General features: G+C 37.0%; 3 protein-coding genes and 1 pseudogene across 3 annotated transcripts; all 4 read right to left on the bottom strand.

Annotated features, from left to right (window-relative positions):
* Positions 1–753: 753 nt before the first annotated feature.
* Positions 754–2,841, bottom strand: LOC116117788 (L-type lectin-domain containing receptor kinase I.8-like). Its single transcript, XM_031403804.1, has one exon. The coding sequence runs from the start codon at positions 2,816–2,818 to the stop codon at positions 806–808; it is 2,013 nt and encodes a 670-aa protein (XP_031259664.1). The 5' UTR covers positions 2,819–2,841; the 3' UTR covers positions 754–805.
* A 2,807-nt stretch (positions 2,842–5,648) lies between these two features.
* LOC116117775 (putative L-type lectin-domain containing receptor kinase II.2) lies at positions 5,649–14,251 on the bottom strand. Its single transcript, XM_031403798.1, has 2 exons — positions 12,297–14,251; positions 5,649–5,994 (listed from the first exon to the last, which is right to left on the bottom strand). The coding sequence occupies exons 1-2, from the start codon at positions 14,179–14,181 to the stop codon at positions 5,882–5,884; spliced, it is 1,998 nt and encodes a 665-aa protein (XP_031259658.1). The 5' UTR covers positions 14,182–14,251; the 3' UTR covers positions 5,649–5,881.
* Positions 6,008–8,291, bottom strand: LOC116117694 (annotated as a pseudogene).
* A 2,648-nt stretch (positions 14,252–16,899) lies between the features above and the next one.
* On the bottom strand, positions 16,900–18,909 carry LOC116117747 (probable L-type lectin-domain containing receptor kinase I.6). The gene has a single exon (XM_031403770.1). The coding sequence runs from the start codon at positions 18,907–18,909 to the stop codon at positions 16,900–16,902; it is 2,010 nt and encodes a 669-aa protein (XP_031259630.1).
* Positions 18,910–19,418: the final 509 nt, after the last annotated feature.

Genomic DNA, 19,418 nt, shown 5'->3' with positions numbered 1-19,418 from the left:
ATGCGATTTTCGTGAATAAATTCATAAATTCTTTAATTATCTCAATATGATTTCATTTTAATCACAAATTGGGTCTTTTTATCACCAAAATAGAATCACTCTAACAGTTCATTATTTTGCATAATTATCTAGGTTAATATCTGTCACATCATACATCGATTCTACAGAAGCGAACTTAGACTAATTCGTAGATCACACTGTTTCTCAACTATTTGGTTGGAAAAAAACGATTCTTTATTATATGCTAATATCTTGCTTCTTTTGGGGGATGTTATTATAATATTATTTTATTTAAGGCTTCAAGTCTCAATATACTCCCTTCCGGTAACATAATGAGGGAATTAGATTCGCTGACCTCATATTTGGACATCAACAATTTTGAATCTTGTGTGTAATTGATAGCTGCGTATTAAACAATTTTAGCTTGAAATTTAGGTAGAGTATTGCCTGGTATTGGCGGAAGTGGTACCAAGTAAAACCGGGCGGCACAAAATATGTAAAAGTCAATTCATATGCTTCAAGAGTTCAATCCCCTTCCTCAGGTGCACTTGAAAATGAAAACTTGGATCTCCTGTATGTTTTTTAATAGTCTTATTTACAAATCAATATTTGGAAAGTCAAACCAGATTGTCTTACATAATATAATAACAAGTAAAAAAGATACAAGAACTATCAGTTTGAGGAAACTTGCAGAAAGTTTTAGAAACAATATTTCTTTTTACATGTACTATGATTAGTCCAAAGAAAGGCTTCATTACAAGTAAGATATTTGATTCAAGGCTTCATTACAAGTAAGATATTTGATTCAACGACCTTCTATGAGGACTGAATCACAAGTAGACATGGTTTGCGCAGAACTACTTTCGAACAATGAAGGAAATGACATCCCACTATTAGAAGCTTCATTACTATTTATGAACACATCCATTGAACTGCTATTAGGTGATATATCTGGCAATGTAGCATCGCCGTCCAGATACTGCATCAACTGTCTCATGTTAGGCCTTGCTGCGGGGTTAGGGTGTGAACAAAAAAGCCCTAGTTTCAGTACCAACTCCATTTGCTCCTCTGCATAAATACCTTCTAATCTTGGATCACTGGCATTGATGATAGCTCCTCTTTTCCAGCAATTGATTACCCATTCAACCAAATATACCACTCCATAACCTTGTTGCTCTATAGGCCTCCTTCTACAAGCCACCTCAAGCATGAAAGCTCCAAAAGCAAATACATCTGTGCTGGTAGTTGCCTTTCCAGTTCTAATGAGCTCTGGAGCCAAATAACCTACAGTTCCCACAAGGTTAGTGGTTTGCGGATTGCTATCGTGGTCATATAGTTTAGCTAGGCCAAAATCACCTAACCTCCCATTTAGTTCAGCGTCTAAAAGAACATTACCCGGTTTTATATCTCTATGTAGAACAACTTGTTCCCATTCTTCATGGAGGTAGAGAAGGCCAGAAGCTATTCCTCTAATGATTCGAAATCGCTGAAACCAATTAAGATTTGGCTCTGTATTGCTGTATAATAATTTGTCCAGGCTTCCGTTTGGCATATAATCATAGACCAAAATAAATTCTCCCTTTCGCCTGCAATAGCCACGGAGTTGCACCAAGTTCCTATGCCTTAGCCTTCCCATGCTAACAATCTCAGCCACAAATTCCTTCATCCCTTGTTTCGAATCGTGAGAGACTCTCTTGACTGCGATTTGTTCATTAGAAGGAAGGACGCCTCTATAAACCTTTCCAAAACCTCCTTTTCCAATAAGTTCTTTGTCCTTGAAACCTTTGGTTGCTTTATAGAGATTCTTGTAGGGGAACCTTTGAGGACCATATTCCCTTTCCCAGTCTTCACATACTTCTTCATATTTCTTTTTCCATACAATGTAAGCAGCTACAATTAATACTATAAAAAACACAGGCACTGCTACTACAATCAAAACAATCATCAGTAGTTTCTTACTTGCTTTCCCGTGTGCAGGAACAGGAGGAAGCTTGGGGACATCAAGGTTTTGTGCTTGTCCGCTTCTGTTGAAGCTCCATCCTAGAATATAATGGTCACTTGTAATTGTGCCAGTTGCTGCTGAGAAACCGACAAACATAGAGTCCAAGAGAACTTCAGCAAGATTGAGGGGTGTTGACAAGAGAGGTCTTTCTGGTTTTGCGATTCGAATAGGAGAGAGAGTCACATTGAGTAATTTTTCATCACCATCGTAGTCTATCCAAGCCTGTATTGGATCTCCACTCATAAGCACCAAGCTTTTGTTGTTCCCTTCTTCATTCGAATAATAAGTTGCTGTAGCAGATTCATTAGAAACCAAGCCGTTCACATCAATTCCCACATGGTTTCCATCTATGTCATAAAATTCAGGGCTTTCTACAGTATCAACCTCGACCGCTAATATGTGGTTTGTAGACCGGCCATCGTTAGTAGGGTTGAAGAGCCCCAAATATGAAGTTTCAGTAGCTTGGCTGAAGTCCATCGAAGGTGAGATGACAAAAGCTATGCCATGGCCACCAATATTAACCGATTCTGGAACTATGGCAAAAACAAAATTCGTGGAAAAGGAAAGAGATTCAGGGGAAGATGTGTTGAATTTGATTGGGAATGGATAAAAAGCGTGACCTGCTTGCCTCTCAGAAGTGTTGGTTAGCTGTAATAGACCATTGGGGTGGATTATTGATATTTCATCCAGTTGTAGATTGGCTTCATGGAAGCCATTATTATAGATGAACTCGTTTTCATTTTGAGATGAGCACAAGAAAATAAAGGATAAACTGAAAATCATCCAAACGTAAACTGATCTAAGAGCTGCAGCCATCACTGAAAAAGGAAAAAAAAAAAAAAAAAGGTGAAAAATATGTCTTTCGTGGAGAGGAAAAGGTGTTGCTGCTAGTTTGGTTGTTTCAAATTTCTGAGAGATAAATATTTGTTTAAAGTAAACTGAAATGTTGATGTATGTATGTCTATGATAGTATAGTCTTGGACTGCAAGAACACAGGAGAAAATATTAAGCTGCCAACTCAGGATTTCAATTCAAGGGTCTAAACTGGATTCACATCACTTAATGAATTCCAGAAGAAGAAAAAATTGATCTTCTAACCACTGCTGTTTGGTGGCCCAATAGTTAGATAGAGTTCTTGGTGTATTACTCAAGAGACTATAAATTTAATTTATCTGAATTATTAATAGGGATGATTATTAGGGAGATTTATCCGATTGTCAACTTTAAGATCCCAAAGAATTAATTGATATGCATGGAAGCTGACCCTAGTCACCCTGCTAAAAAAACAAAAAAATCTGATCTTCTGCCAACAAATACGAACAACCAATATAAGTCAATTTTGTCATTTTTCATGACTATCCAAATCTATAAAGAAACGAATTCAGACCGATTTGTAGATATCATGTTCTTCAACCACTTGGTTGAAAACAAACCATGTCTTTGTTATATGCTAATATCTTGGTTTTTTGGATATTATTCTAGTATTATTAATTTTATGGAGTCGAGGATGTCAATTGTTATACTTACAAAATTAGAGCTGACATAAGCTTATATCAGCGAGTACCGATCAAAGTTTAGAAAAGTTTTGTGTCATCTAAAATTTGCCACATCACCTCAAGTTAGAGAGAATACGGCTGTCACCAACTCAGCAACAACTCAGCAAAGCTCAAGTTTAGTCTATAAATGAGTAAGGTCCGCACAACTGTCCAAGCCCTATATAATTTAAGGATAGTTTCTAAGTTATCAGCCAATATGATGTAAGGAAGGACTTGCATGACACCTACCCATTTGTAAATTTGTAATCATTACTTTGAATTTAGCGGCTATAAATAGAAGACTCCCTTTCATAAAATCGGGATCTCAGATTTTCATAAAAGCAAATAACAAAGACAACTTACGAGAAAAAGACTAGCTTAATATTCTCTCTTAATTCCAAGCTCTTGTACTTATGTTCGTAGTTCGCGACCTATTATAACTTAACTTATAATCAAGAACACTCATATAAAAGAAAATAGTGAATTTAAGAATCGTTTTAAGCATTTGAACTACTATAAAATTCTTTCTGTCTCATTTATTATTTAATTTTTACATATTACTATGACTTTAATCTAAATCTTAAATCAATCATGTATAATTTATAAGACTTATTTAACATTTGCACGTGCGAATTTATTGATGTTAAAATCTCACCTCAACATTAATCATTTAAAATTTCTCTCTATTCAAACCTATGTGTAATCCATGATGACTGGAATTAGACAGCTCACCACATTTCTTGTCAATCTTGACAGCAACAATTTTGAATCTAGGGTCTTGATGGCTGCGTATTTACACTTTTAGCATGAAGTTTAGGTGGAGTATTGCAAGGCAGAAATGGTTACTGAAAGTAAAACCCGGCGGCTCGATGTACCGCAGAGCTGTTCAATCCCTCTGCAGGTGCACTGAAAATGAAGGTTTTGATGTGGTGTATCCTTTAAAAGTCATTATTAAAAGTCGGCCAGCCTTACTCCTATAGGTTGGAACTTTCAAAGATGGTGGCTTTTGTATAAATTGGATTCAACGCAAATACTTTTCCTATTTTTGTTCCGATGAGACTGAAATTGTTAGGTGATATTACAATCAAACATAAGGAAATTATGGATTACTTTGTGCTTCAAATCTCACTTGCATTAGCAGAATATCCCCAACAGTTTATTTATTTCGAATATGCAGAATATAATGAGCAGAGATGTCAGACAAAATTTAATCTTGTTACATTAAATTATTAATTTAATCAAACTCCTTTTGGAAAAAACTACTACAAGACAGATATTTCTTGATTGTCAGTTATGAGGTCATAGTATTTTCATGGTTAAATAAGAGCTACCTATTCTGACATTGATATGAAGCCATTCGCTATCAATTAAAACAAAATTCTATTAACACATTTGAATGCATGAATGCATTACAGAGATAAGGATACATTTACATCCTATTATTAGAAGTTTCATCTAAAATTTCTCTCTTTTCTAATTACACTTGCTAAATCCATAAATCAATTGCATACATGCCAAAGAGAAAATAACTAGAGGACTCGCCCCTGTTCCTTGCATTAGTTAAGGTATCAAAATGCTGATGGATAAATGTCATGTCTTAGCAAGAGTCCTTTTGCATAAAACTACTACAACATACATATTTCTTGATTATGGGGTCATAGCATTTTCATGGTTATATAAGAGCTACCTATTCTGACATTGATACGGAGCCATTTGAATTCCAGTAACAGCAAACTAGAACACAAAAATGATGTCTATGAAACAGAAAACCAGATTATTTTACAGAATACTTCGTTGAGTTTAATTAGAACTGTTAGTCCAAATGGTTCAACTGGAGAGTGATAAAGGAGAGAGATTTTTCAATGAAAAGGGACGGCTGCAATTGTAAATGAGTGCTCTGTTTTCATTCATAGAATATGGATAACATATATACAAATCAATCCACTGTTCTTACCTAAACAACCTAATGCAGTGGATTAGATTTTACACATTTGAATTTAAAATAATCTTACAACAAAACATGTCTTAATCTCAACTAAACTTAACTAAACATGTCACAAAGACATCACAATAATATATCAAATTCAGCAGCTTCAACGACTGCACCCGAACAGAAACTTGAGCACTTGACGCCAAAAAAACTGTTTAAAACCTTAACTGAATAATTCTGCATTTCCAGCAAATTATCACCATCTTCAACAAGAACACAAGTAATGTTACCAGTTATCAAAATGCACAGAAGTTACATGAGCAGAAAATATCTCACTTAGTCATTGCATTTTTTTCTCCACTCCCCAGCCATGAATGGACCAAAGATCAAGCCATTGCATAAGAAATTCTTGATTCAGCGACCTGCTGTGAGGATTGAATCATTTGTAGCAGTTGTGTAAGAAGAACTACTTCCCACCAGTGAATGAAATGACACAACATTGTCAGGAGGTTCGTTGACAATGCTACCAGGTGGTGTATTTGGTAACATCGTACCACTATCAAGATACTGTATCACCTGCTTCATGCTAGGCCTACTTTCTGGGTTAGAGTCTGAACAATAGAGGCCTAGTTTCAAAACCAATTCCATTTCCTCCTTAACGTATATACCTTCCAATCTAGGGTCACTAGCATCAATAATAGCTCCTCTTTTCAAGAAATCTGTGACCCAATCAACCAAATCTTTCCCTCCAGGCTCCATAGCCATAGGTCTCCTTCCACAAGCAACCTCGAGCATAAAAGCTCCAAAAGCAAATACATCTGTGCTGGTGGTTGCTTTTCCAGTTTTAAGAAGCTCTGGAGCCAGATAACCTATGGTTCCTACCAGGTTGGTGGTTTGTGGGTCGCTGCCTTGATCATATAATCTAGCGAGGCCAAAATCTCCCAACTTCCCATTTAGATCGACATCTAAAAGAACATTAGCAGGCTTTATGTCTCTATGCAGAACAATTTGTTCCCACTCTTCATGAAGGTAAAAAAGGCCAGAAGCTACTCCTCTGATAATCCGGAACCTCTGATAAGATTTTGTCAAGGCTTCCATTAGGCATATAATCATAGACTAATAGAAGTTCTCCCTTTCGCCTGCAATAGCCAAGGAGTCGTACCAAATTCCTGTGCCTTAGTCTTCGCATGCTTACAATCTCAGCCACAAATTGCCTCATCCCTCCAACTGAATCATGAGTGACTCTCTTGACCGCAATTTGCAAATTAGAAGGAGGAAGTACACCTCTATAAACCTTTCCAAAACCTCCTTGTCCGATGAGCTCTTTGTCTTTGAAACCTTTGGTTGCTTTGAAGAGATTCTTATAGGAGATCCTATGAGGACCATATTCTTTTTCCCAGTCTTCATTTACTTCTTCATATTTCTTCTTCCTCACAAGGTAAACGGCTGCACCAATTGTTATTAGCACAACTACAGTGAGGTATAAGGAAAACAACAGTTGTAAATGATAAAAGTAAAAAAGATACAAGAACTATCAGTTTGAGGAAACTGCAGAAAGTTTTAGAAACAATATTCTTTTTACATGTACCATGATTAGTCCAAAGAAAGGCTTCATTACAAGTAAGATATTTGATTCAACGACCTTCATGGGATGAATCACAAGTAGACATGGTTGCGCAGAACTACTTTCGAACAATGAAGGAAATGACATCCCACTATATAAGCTTCATTACTAATGAACACATCCATTGAACTGCATTAGGTGATATATCTGGCAATGTAGCATCGCGTCCAGATACTGCATCAACTGTCTCATGTTAGGCCTTGCTGCGGGGTTAGGGTGTGAACAAAAAGCCCTAGTTCAGTACCAACTCCATTTGCTCCTCTGCATAAATACCTTCTAATCTGGATCACTGGCATTGATGATAGCTCCTCTTTTCCAGCAATTGATACCCATAACCAAATATACCACTCCATAACCTGTTGCTATAGGCCTCCTTCACAGCCACCTCAAGCATGAAGCTCCAAAAGCAAATACATCTCGTGCTGGTAGTTGCCTTTCCAGTTCTAATGAGTCTGGAGCCAAATAACCTACAGTTCCCACAAGGTTAGTGGTTTGGGATTGCTATCGTGGTCATATAGTTTAGCTAGGCCAAAAAACCTAACCTCCCATTTAGTTCAGCGTCAAAAGAACATTACCCGGTTTTAATCTCTATGTAGAACAACTTGTTCCATTCTTCATGGAGGTAGAGAAGGCCAGAAGCTATCTCTAATGATTCGAAATCGCTGAAACCAATTAAGATTGGGTCTGTATTGCTGTATAATAATTTGTCCAGGCTTCCGTTTGGCATATAATCATAGACCAAAATAAATTCTCCCTTTCGCCTGCAATAGCCACGGAGTTGCACCAAGTTCTATGCCTTAGCCTTCCCATGCTAACAATTCAGCCACAAATTCCTTCATCCCTTGTTTCGAATCGTGAGAGACTCTCTTGACTGCGATTTGTTCATTAGAAGGAAGGACGCCTCTAACTTCCAAAACCTCCTTTTCAATAAGTTCTTTGTCCTTGAAACCTTGGGTGCTTTATAGAGATTCTGTAGGGGAACCTTTGAGGACATATTCCCTTTCCCAGTCTTCACATACTTCTCATATTTCTTTTTCATACAATATAAGCCGCTATAATGCCTCTATCAACAACACAGCCACTGCTACTACAACAAAACAATCATCAGTAGTCCAGTTTCTTACTTGCTTTCCCGTGTGCAGGAACAGAGGAAGCTTGGAGAAACAAGGTTTGTGCTTGTCCGCTTGTTGAGAGCTCCATCCTAGAATATAATGGTCACTTGTAATTGTGCCAGTTGCTGGAGAAACCGACAACATAGATCCGAAAACTTCCGAAGATTGAGGGGTGTGACAAGAGAGGTCTTTCTGGTTTTGCGATTCGAATAGGAGAGAGAGGACATTGAGTAATTTTTCACACCATCGTAGTCTATCCAAACCTGTATTGGATCTCCACTAAGCACCAGCTTTTGTTTCCCTTCTTCATTGAATAATAAGTTGCTGTAGCAGATCATTAGAAACCAAGCCGTTCACATCAATTCCCACATGGTTTCCATCTATGTCATAAAATTAGGGCTTTTACAGTATCAACCTCGACCGCTAAGATGTGGTTTGTAGACGGCCACGTTAGTAGGGTTGAAGAGCCCCAAATATGAAGTTTCAGTAGCTTGGATCCATCGAAGGTGAGATGACAAAAGCCATGCCATGGCCACCAATATTAACCGATTCTGGAACTATGGCAAAAACAAATCGTGGAAAAGGAAAAGGATTCAGGGGAAGATGTGTTGAATTTGATTGGGAAGGATAAAAAGCATGACCTGCTGCCTCTCAGAAGTGTTGGTTAGCTGCAATAGACCATTGGGGGGATTATTGATATTTCATCCAGTTGTAGATTGGCTTCATGGAAGCCATTATTATAGATGAAATCGTTTTCATTTTGAGATGAGCACAAGAAAATAAAGGATAAACTGAAAATCATCAAACGTAAACTGATCTAAGAGCTGCAGCCATCAATGAAAAAGGAAAAAAAAAAAAAAAAGGTGAAAAAATTGTCTTTTGTGGAGAGGAAAAGGTGTTGCTGCTGGTTGGTTGTTTAAAAGAGAGATAAATTTGTTTAAAGTAAATTGAAATGTTGATGTATGTCTATGAAGTATAGTCTTGGACGCAAGAAACAAGGAGAAATATTACTGCCAACTCCGGATTTCAATTCAAGGGTCTAAACTGGATTCACATCACTTAATGAATTCCAGAAGAAGAAAAATTGATCTTCTAACCACTGTGGTGGCCCAATAGTTAATAGAAGTCTGGTTATTATCAAGAGATCAAGTTTGATACTAATTGTTAATGAGAGACTATTGAGGATTTACCAAGTTACAACTTTAAGATTAAATTATTGAATGATACAAACTGACCTAAACACCCTGCTAAAAAAAAAAACAAAAAAATGATCTTTGCCAACAAATAAACAACCAATATAAGTCAATTTGTTTTCATGACTATCAAATTATAAAGAAACGAATTCAGACCATTTGTAGATATCTGTTCTTCAACCACTTGGTTGAAACAAACCACTCTTGTTATATGCTAATATCTTGGTTTTTTTGGATGTTATTCTAGTATTATAATTTAAGGAGTCGAGGATGTCAATTGTATGCCTAAAAAATCAGAGGTACATAAGTATATAACGAGCACAACAGAGTTAAAAAGGTTTTGGTCTCAGAATGTCACATCCCCCAAAAGAGAGAATACGGCCGTCACAACTCAGCAAGTCAAGTTTAGTCTGTAAATGAGTAAGGTCCGCACACCTGTCCAACCTATATAATTTAAGGATATTTCTAAGTTACAGCCAATAGGACACAAGAAGACTTATGACACTAACTACTTGAGATTGTAATCATTACTTGAATTTAGGTATAAATAGAAGACTCCCTCTCACAAGGGGATCTCGATTTTATAAAAGCAAATAGCAAAGACAACCTACGAAAAGACTATTAATATTCTCTCTTAATTATAGCTTTGTACTTATGTTCGCAGTTCGCGACCTATTGCAACTTAGCTTATAACAAGAACACTCATATAAAGAGAAAATAGATGTAGGAATCGCTCTAAGCATTGAACCATTCGGGTTGTCTTTGTTTATTATTTTGAAATTATTGGTAGGTAGAGTGTGGGTGATTAACAAGGTAAAATTTAAAAATTAACAAAAAAAACCTCATAGGTTGTTAATTTAACTAAGCACCCCAATATATAATTTTTTGTGTAAAATGACAAAAACACCCCACCTACCACAATGCAAATTCCAGCTACCACTACCAAAATATGGTCAAAATCTGGCGTTAAGTAGCATAACGATCGGATCTAGCAGGTTGTGCATCAATCTGGCCCTTTTCTCGACCCGATCCACACGATCTGGCAAAAAAGCAGAATGTACGCTAGATTTTATCGTCGACGGCAAAAAAGGCCAGATTTGGCTGTCGATGGCCATTTCTTTGGCGTGGCTTACGGTAGACCACCGTGGATCTAGTCGGAAAGGCCAGAAGGTTCATTACAAATAGTTTCGGCGTAGTGGGCCGTTGTGACAGATTCTGGCCATCACCAACAGTGGTTGGGAATCTGACAACTATGGATGATGAGGTGTTTTGTTAATTTATAAATTATTTTGTTGTAGGGTATTTTTCAATTAACAAACTTATGGGGTTTAAAAGTTTTTTATTTAAGATAGGATTTTGAAAAAAGGAAATAACATGAATTTGTTTGGAATAGGGATAGAATAGTGATAAATAATGAAACAAACGAATCCTATAAAATTCTCTCTGTCTCATTTTTATTAGTCTTTGTATATTACTTACCTTATCCAAATCTTAAGTAATCACTTATATTTTTAAGACACATTTAACATTTTATACGTGTAAATAATTGATGTCAAATCACGCAATCAACATTAATCATTTAAAATTTATCCTATAAAAGCCTCCATGACGATGAATTAGACAGCTCACCACATTTTTTCAATCTTGACAGCAACAATTTGAATCTAGGGTCTTGATAGCTGCGTATTTACACTTTTAGCATGAGTTTGGTAGAGTATTGCAAGGCAGAAATGGTACTGAAAGTAAAACTGGCGGCTCGATGTACCGCGAGATGTTCAATCCCTCTGAGGTGCACTGAAAATGAAGGCTTTGATGTTGTGTATCCTTTATTTGCAAATCATTGTTAGAAGTCAGCCAGCCTCTATAGGGTGGAACTTTAAGATGGTGGCTTTTGTATAAGTTGAATTCAACGCAAATACTCTCCTGTTTTGTTCCGATGAGACTGAAATTGTTAGGTGATATTAGAGCATCTTGAAGAGTATTTTTATTAAATTTTAAATATAAAAAATATAATTTTTATTCAAATTAATAAACTTTTTAAATTAATAAAGATATTCTTTATTTAAAAAATAGGACTTAATAAAAGAGAATTAATAAATAAAATGTATAGGAATATAAATTATTAATTAAAATTAGGATAGAAAGTGAAATTTAACTCTTTAAATGTAGAGAGTCAACTCACTCTCTAATTTTATTTTAAAATAAAGAGCTTTTATGAATTATTATTTTATGATAAACTATTTACAATAAAAGTTTGAGTTATATAAAGAGTTCTTGGAGATACTTAGATCAAACTAAGAAAAATTAGGGTTACTTTGTGCTTCAAATCTCATTTACATTAGGAGAATATCCAACAAGTTTATTAATTTCGAATATGCAGAATATGATGAGTAGAGACTCAGACAAAATTTATTTTTTGCATTAAATTATTAATTTAATCAAACCCTTTTGCATAAAACTACTACACAAAATTCTTGATTCTCCGTTAGGGGTCATAGTATTTTATGGTTATTAAGAGCTACCTATTCTAACATTGATACGGAAGCCATTGCATTCAGTAATAGCAAACTAGAATTAAAAATGATATCTAACAAAAAACCAGATTATTTTACAGAATACCTCGTGAGTTTAATTAGAACACAAGCAATGTTACCGTTATCAAATGCACAGAAGTACATAGAGCAGCAAAATATCTCACTTAGTTTTGCATTTTTTTTCTCCACTCCCCAGACATGTGGACCAAAGATCAAGCCATTGCATAACAAAATTCTTGATCATCGCGACCTACTGTAGGTTGAATCATTTGTAGCGTTTGTGTAGAAGAACTACCCACCCAGTGAATGAAATGACACAACATTGTGAGGGGTGTACGTGTTGTGGATTCGCAATGACAATGCTACCAGGTGGTGTATTTGGTAACATCGCACCACCATCCAGATACTGCATCACCTGCTTCACGCTAGGCCTACTTTCTGGGTTAGAGTCTGAACAATAGAGGCCTAGTTTCAAAACCAATTCCATTTCCTCCTCAACGTATATACCTTCCAATCTAGGGTCACTAGCATCAATAATAGCTCCTCTTTTCAAGAAATCTGTGACCCAATCAACCAAATCTTTCTCTCCAGGCTCCATAGCCATAGGCCTCCTTCCACAAGCAACCTCAAGCATAAAAGCTCCAAAAGCAAATACATCTGTGCTGGTAGTTGCTTTTCCAGTTTTAAGAAGCTCTGGAGCCAAATAACCTATGGTTCCTACCAGGTTGGTGGTTTGTGGGTCGCTGCCTTGATCATATAATCTAGCGAGGCCAAAATCTCCCAACTTCCCATTTAGATCGACATCTAAAAGAACATTAGCAGGCTTTATGTCTCTATGCAGAACAATTTGTTCCCACTCTTCATAAAGGTAAAGAAGGCCAGAAGCTACTCCTCTGATAATCCGGAACCTCTGAAACCAATTAAGGTTTGGCTCCAAATTTCCATATAAGATTTTGTCAAGGCTTCCATTAGGCATATAATCATAGACTAATAGAAGTTCTCCCTTTCGCCTGCAATAGCCAAGGAGTCGTACCAAGTTCCTGTGCCTTAGTCTTCGCATGCTTACAATCTCAGCCACAAATTGCCTCATCCCTCCAACTGAATCATTAGTGACTGTCTTGACCGCAATTTGCAAATTAGAAGGAGGAAGTGCACCTCTGTAAACCTTTCCAAAACCTCCTTGTCCGATGAGCTCTTTGTCTTTGAAACCTTTGGTTGCTTTGAAGAGAATCTTATAGGAGATCCTATGAGGACCATATTCTTTTTCCCAGTCTTCATTTACTTCTTCATATTTCTTCTTCCTCACAATGTAAACGGCTGCACCAATTGTTATTAGCACAACTACAGTAGCTATAAGGGAAACAACAGTTGTACAATCTAGTACTTTATTGCTTGCATTTTTGGGTGGCGGAGGAGATGGAGGAAGCTTGGAAATATCAAGGTTTTGAGCTTGCCCACTCCTGTTAAAGCTCCATCCCAGAATATACTGGTCACTTACTCGTGTACCAGTTGATGCAGAGAGACCAACATACATGGAGTCCAAGAGAATTTGAGAAAGATCAATGGGTGTTGACAAGAGAGGCCTGTTTGGTTTTGGGATTCCCAAGGGAGCTAGTGTTACATTGAGGAACTTTTCAGCTCCATTGTAGTCTATCCAAATCTGAATTGGGTCTCCACCTGCTAGCTGTAAGCCTATGTTCTTCCCTTCTTTGTTGGAAAAATAAGTTGCTACAGCAGATTCATTAGACTTCAAGCTGTTCACATCGACTCCCACATGATTTCCATTTATATCCTTAAATTCGGGGCTTTGTACAGTGTCAAGCTCAACTGCCAGGATATGATTCGTAGGCCGGCCATTGCTTGATGCATTGAACAGCCCCAAATATGAACCAGCAACAGCTTCCCTCATGTTCTTAGATGGTGAGATGAAGAAAGACATGCCATTGCCACCAAAATTAAGCGTTTTTGAAACTATGCCAAATACAAAAGTTGTAGAAAATGAAAGAGATTGAGGGGATGATATGTTGAATTTGAATGGAAAAGGGTAGAAAGCATGGCCTATCTGTAACTCAGAAGTATTGGTTAGCTGCAATAGACCATTGGAGTGGATCTTTGCGATGCCATCCAAATCCAGTTTTGTTTCACTGAAACCATGATAGATGAATTGGTTTTCATCTTGAGCCAAGGCCAAGGAAAACAAGGATAAAATGAAAATTACCAAAAAATTAATTGATCTATGAGCTGCAGCCATTGGAATAACAAATCTGAAAATCCTGATAAATTAGTTTTCCTACCCTGAAGATACTTTTTCAGAGTTAAGATTAATTATCATCTAGAAAGAGAGTAAGATTAATCACGTCGATCCCGGAAGTTATGGTCAACTGATGACCCAAGAAAATGACCCCTGTTTAACCAATTTAATGTTCTTAATGTTGTTTATTTGTCTCTAGTTGCATGAAAAAGTTGGAACTGATATATTCTAGACTTCTATCAATTCAAGGTTATAATTAATGCAGATCCACTGCTTCCCAGCTTTTTAAAAGGCATAGTACAGGACCATCTTATGGGAACTCTGAACTGCAGTAATCTGTTAAAATAATCCTGTAGGCCAGAATCATGTCATGTTCAAAGAAGGAAATTCACAAATTACTTTTCAAGTTTTCCCCTTCGAAATTGATAGATAAAAAAAAAATGATGTGAATTATGCTGAATTCAATGACAGGACTAACATAAGCATAATAATATCTTCTAGTAGAAATTCTTCTTTTTGATTGATAAAACAGAAGCTGTGTTGTCCGTCTTATATAGGGGCGTGCAAAAAAATCCAATATCCGATCCAGATCTGCTCTGCTCCGAAAAAACCAGATATCTGAAAAATCGGATCGGATTTGGATCAAGTATATAGGAAGATCCGGATTTTCGGATCGGATCAAGACTCTTGTGCTTCCAAGATTTAAGGATTCTGATTCTAATTTGTTTTATTGTTTGAACTTTGAATAATGCAACTATACCTCTTTTGTTTTCACAATGGGTTGAAGTTTGAATACAAACAAATTCAAGGAATCTTAAATCACCATTGACCTTGAGTTGGCATGCAGCCTGCATCAAACTTTGATTCAACTCTTAAAACACGTGTATAACCAGAGCCATATTTTAGCATAGAAATTAGGTACAACCGTAGTAGTGAAATGTGGGATGTCAACTTCAGTTCCTCTCCATGGGCTCCAAAGCCTTAAAGAGATGATATTTACATTTCTACAGTCCATTCACCTGTATCATTGAATGGTGCTTTAAAGAGATGATATTTACTAGGGGTGTTCAAAAGAATCTGTTAGAACCGGAACCGGTGGGTACTCAAGGTTTGGTTCCGATTCTTACTCAAAACCGACCGTCAACAGGTAGGTTCCTATTCCAAATTTTTGAAACCGTTATTGTGCGGTTTCGGTTCCCGTTCCTATAGTTAGGAACTGGAATCGGAACCAGGAACCGAGACTAATATAAAATAAAATTAAAGATTAGGGGGGTTAATAAAAACTTTTATAGAAAAAGGAATGTTAATACATTTATATTTATATTTGATAACATTTAAAGTAAGTTGGTTTAACTTTTGAGAATCTACCTTTACAAAGTAATGGAGTTTGTAATTTGTAATTTATAATTTGTAATTTTATTTTTGTTAACAAGTGCCAGGTGGGGAGGGGGGGTATTTGTAAGTTTTTAAGAGTTTTTTTGCTATTTTAAAAACTTTTGGGGGTCATTGTAATTTTATAGGGTACCCAGAATTTGAACCAAAACTGTTGTTACAGGTTCTGGTTCTGGGTACCTAGGAACCAGAAATGTCGGTTCCGATTCTGGTTCCAAATTTTAAGGAACCATTGATTTTGGTTTTAATTCCTTAAAAAAATACAGGGTACCCAGAACCGAACACCCCTAAATTATTTACACAATAAGTAGGCATGATAAGTTCGTTTATTACTAAGAATATCTAAAGTCCCAAAGTGCAGTGCATCTCTCCCCGGTTCCAAATTCAATGATCAAACAGATGCCCACATTTGCATTCAATGAAACGAAGGCATTGCTTCCTGATGATAGCCACGTCAAGCGTAGGCCCGGACCAGCTTTGTCTAAGGAATTTAACAAACAGTTTCTGAGCATAAAATATATTATAGGGTGACATGTCGTATAGAAGGATAGGAGCTTCGAGTTGGAAGAACATATCGTGACATATGGTATATAGAAGGATGCGAGCTCCGACTTGGAAGGAAGTGGGCCATTGATGCTTTACATCGAGTATCTTTCTTTGGGGCAAAGATATGAACGACAAATAATCCTTACAAAGGCACAAGAAGTCGTCCTAGAAATGAATGAGATCTCATTCGCAGCAGTTAAACAAAGGCAGCATGTCGTCTTTAAGTAGAACCATGTGTGTTGGCCACTTGCTTTGCATTCTATATTAGCCATTAAACCGGGGGTTTTTTTTTTTTTTCCCTCAGAAATGCAGGGTACTGAACTGGCGTAGCTGAGAGGATAGAAATTATGTGTTGTGTAATACTGAGATGCTGAGATCTAAACTCCAAGATGATATCATGAGGTTAGTATATGATCTTAGTTAGAAAAAGTCCCTCCAAATGATATGCTTAAACCACTGCTTGAGATGTGTAATTTCATTCATATTATTTTCCACGAGTACAGATTAAAAGTGAAAAAACAAAAACAGAGAAAAAGAAAGAAACCATGAGACCTTAACCAAGGCAAAAAAGAATTTTTATGAACAAAAAAGGATCATACATATGAGATTAAGCTTACAACTCTTTTATTTGTTTTGTCTTCTGCAGCTTTATGACCCTTGATTAGGCACAAGCACTTTTCTACTGTTAATGTCAGTTTTTCTGGGCTTGCATGAATCATGGACTAAGTAGTCAACTTTTAGATGAAAGACATGTACATGAAACTCCAAAAGATAGTTGATTCAACGACCTTCTATGAGAATTGATTCAACAGTTGACGTGGTGTGGGAAGAACCACTTTCCAGCAATACAGCAAAAGTCACCGGAACATTAGAAGCTTCATTGCTTGCGGTGAATGCAGCAATCAAAGGGCTATCAGGTGTTATATGTGGTAACATGACATCACCATCCAGATACTGCATCACCTGCCTCATGCTAGGCCTAGCTGCTGGGTTTGGATGTGAACAAAACAGGCCTAGTTTCAGAAATAACTCCATTTGCTCCTCTGCATAAAGACCTTCCAATCTTGGATCAGTAGCATCAAGAATATTTCCTCTTTTCCAGCAATCAATGACCCAATCAACCAAATTTAGGTTTCCAGGATCTATAGCCATAGGCTTCCTCCCACAAGCTACCTCAAGCGCACAAGCCCCAAAAGCGAACACATCTGTGGTTTTAGTAGCCTTTCCAGTCCTAAGAAGCTCTGGAGCCAGATAACCCAAAGTTCCTATCAGGTTTGTGGTTTTTGGATTGCTACCATGATCATAGAACCTGGCAAGGCCGAAATCCCCTAATTTTCCACTTAAGTCAACATCTAAAAGAATATTACCAGGCTTTATATCTCTATGCAGAACAACTTGCTCCCCATCTTCATGAAGGTAGAGAAGGCCAGAAGCTATTCCTCTGAGAATTCGAAATCGCTGAAACCAATTAAGGCCTGGTCTTGTATCGCTATATAACATTTTATCAAGACTTCCGTGAGCCATATAATCATAGACTAATATAAGTTCCTGTCTTCTCCTGCAGTAGCCACGGAGTTGTACCAAGTTCCTATGTCTTAGCCTTCCCATGCTGACTATCTCGGCCACAAATTCTGACATCCCTCGTTTGGAATCATGGGAGACTTTCTTGACTGCAATTTGTTCATTGGAAGAAGGAAGTACACCTCGGTAAACCTTACCGAATCCTCCTTCTCCAATAAGCTCTTTGTCATTGAAACCTTTGGTTGCTTTGTAGAGATTCTTATAGGAGAACCTATGAGGACCATATTGTCTTTCCCAGTCTTCCAATACTTCTTCGTATTTCTTCTTCTGAAAAATGTACACTGTTGCACCAATTGCTATAAGCACAACCACTGCTACTATGAGGGAAGCAATAATCTTTAAAATTCGTTTTTTTGATCCTCTGCCAGGAAGTGAAGGAAGCTTCGTAATATCAAGATTTTGTGCTTGTCCACTTTTGTTGAAACTCCATCCAAGAATATACTGGCCACTTACAAGTTCACCTGTTGATGCAGAAAAACCAACATACATAGAGTCCAAGAAAATTTGAGAAAGATCAATGGAAGTTGACAAGAGGGGCCTGTTTGGTTTCGGGATTCTGATTGGAGCAAGTGTTACATTGAGTAATTTCTCGGTTTCATCGAAGTCAATCCATATCTGCATTGGATTTCCACTTGCTAGCTCCAAGGTTATGTTCTTCACTTCTTTATCGGAAAAATAAGTTGCTGTAGCAGATTCATTAGACTCCAGGTTGTTTACGTCTATTCCCACATGGTTTCCATTTATATCATTATATTCGGCGGATTGTACAGTATCAAGCTCAACGGCCAAGATGTGGTTTGTTGAAAGGCCATAGTTTGAAGAATTGAAGAGTCCCAAATATGCGGTTGGCTTACTTTTGCTTAAGTCCAGGGATGGTGAGACGACAAAAGCCATGCCATGGCCACTATTTTTATTATTAGGATCTGGAACTATTCCAAATACAAAATTTGTTGAAAAAGAAAGAGATTTATAGGATGATACGTTGGACTTGAATGAAAATGGGTAGAAAGCATGGCCCGTTTGAAGTTGGGTAGCGTTGGTTAACTGCAGTAGACCATTGGAGAGGATTTCTGCCATGCCATCCAGATGCAGCTTGGATTCGCTGAAGCCATGGTAGATGAACTGGTTTTCATCTTGAGCTGAGGTCAAGGAAATCAAGTAGACATTGAAAACCATCCAAAGAAGAAGTGACCTGTGAGCTGCCGCCATTGAGATAAGGAGGTGCTTGCAAAGAGAGATGTTTTGCTTGTTCACTAATCTCTCAACTCTTCAGACTCTTATTTTTCGTACTCTAAAAGATAATGAAAGGAAAAGGTCAACTTCTGACTTATATGTTTTCCTAGCTTATTAAGTGGCACAGTGAAAGCTGATATAGTATCTTACCTCATTATCAGCATAATATCTTACCAGTGAAATGCAGATTCAAAGAAGATAATATAGTATGATATGCATTAAATGGTTATGCATGATGCTTTATTTGATATTTAGAATCTCAGTAATATTTACTTGAGCCTCTGGACTTTGTTTAGTTAGTGAATACTAGTTTTTATAGATATATAAAAAGAATAAGAATGGACGCGTTAAACATTCTTTTGTTTTCGCCTCCTGAATGATTCTAGGAATTGACGAAAGCCAATACGTCACCGGCGGAAGATAATATTAACTAGTATTTGCAGTGGTCATATATACTCAACAATCATTGATGTATAAATATAACC

This window comes from Pistacia vera, unplaced genomic scaffold (genome assembly GCF_008641045.1).
Source record: "Pistacia vera cultivar Batoury unplaced genomic scaffold, PisVer_v2 Contig1238, whole genome shotgun sequence".
In the NCBI taxonomy this organism is placed as follows: Eukaryota; Viridiplantae; Streptophyta; class Magnoliopsida; order Sapindales; family Anacardiaceae; genus Pistacia; species Pistacia vera.
Note: the sequence above shows the minus strand (reverse complement) of the source record. Positions and strands in the feature narration are given on the sequence as shown.

Excerpts from the sequence above, each read along its gene's own strand:
- LOC116117788 (XM_031403804.1), bottom strand. The coding sequence starts at position 2,818 with ATGGCTGCAGCTCTTAGATCAGTTTACGTTTGGATGATTTTCAGTTTA.
- LOC116117775 (XM_031403798.1), bottom strand. The coding sequence starts at position 14,181 with ATGGCTGCAGCTCATAGATCAATTAATTTTTTGGTAATTTTCATTTTA. Across the intron at positions 5,995-12,296 it reads GTTACCAAATACACCACCTG|GTAGCATTGTCAACGAACCT; the intron begins GTAGCATTGTCA and ends ATACACCACCTG.
- LOC116117747 (XM_031403770.1), bottom strand. The coding sequence starts at position 18,909 with ATGGCGGCAGCTCACAGGTCACTTCTTCTTTGGATGGTTTTCAATGTC.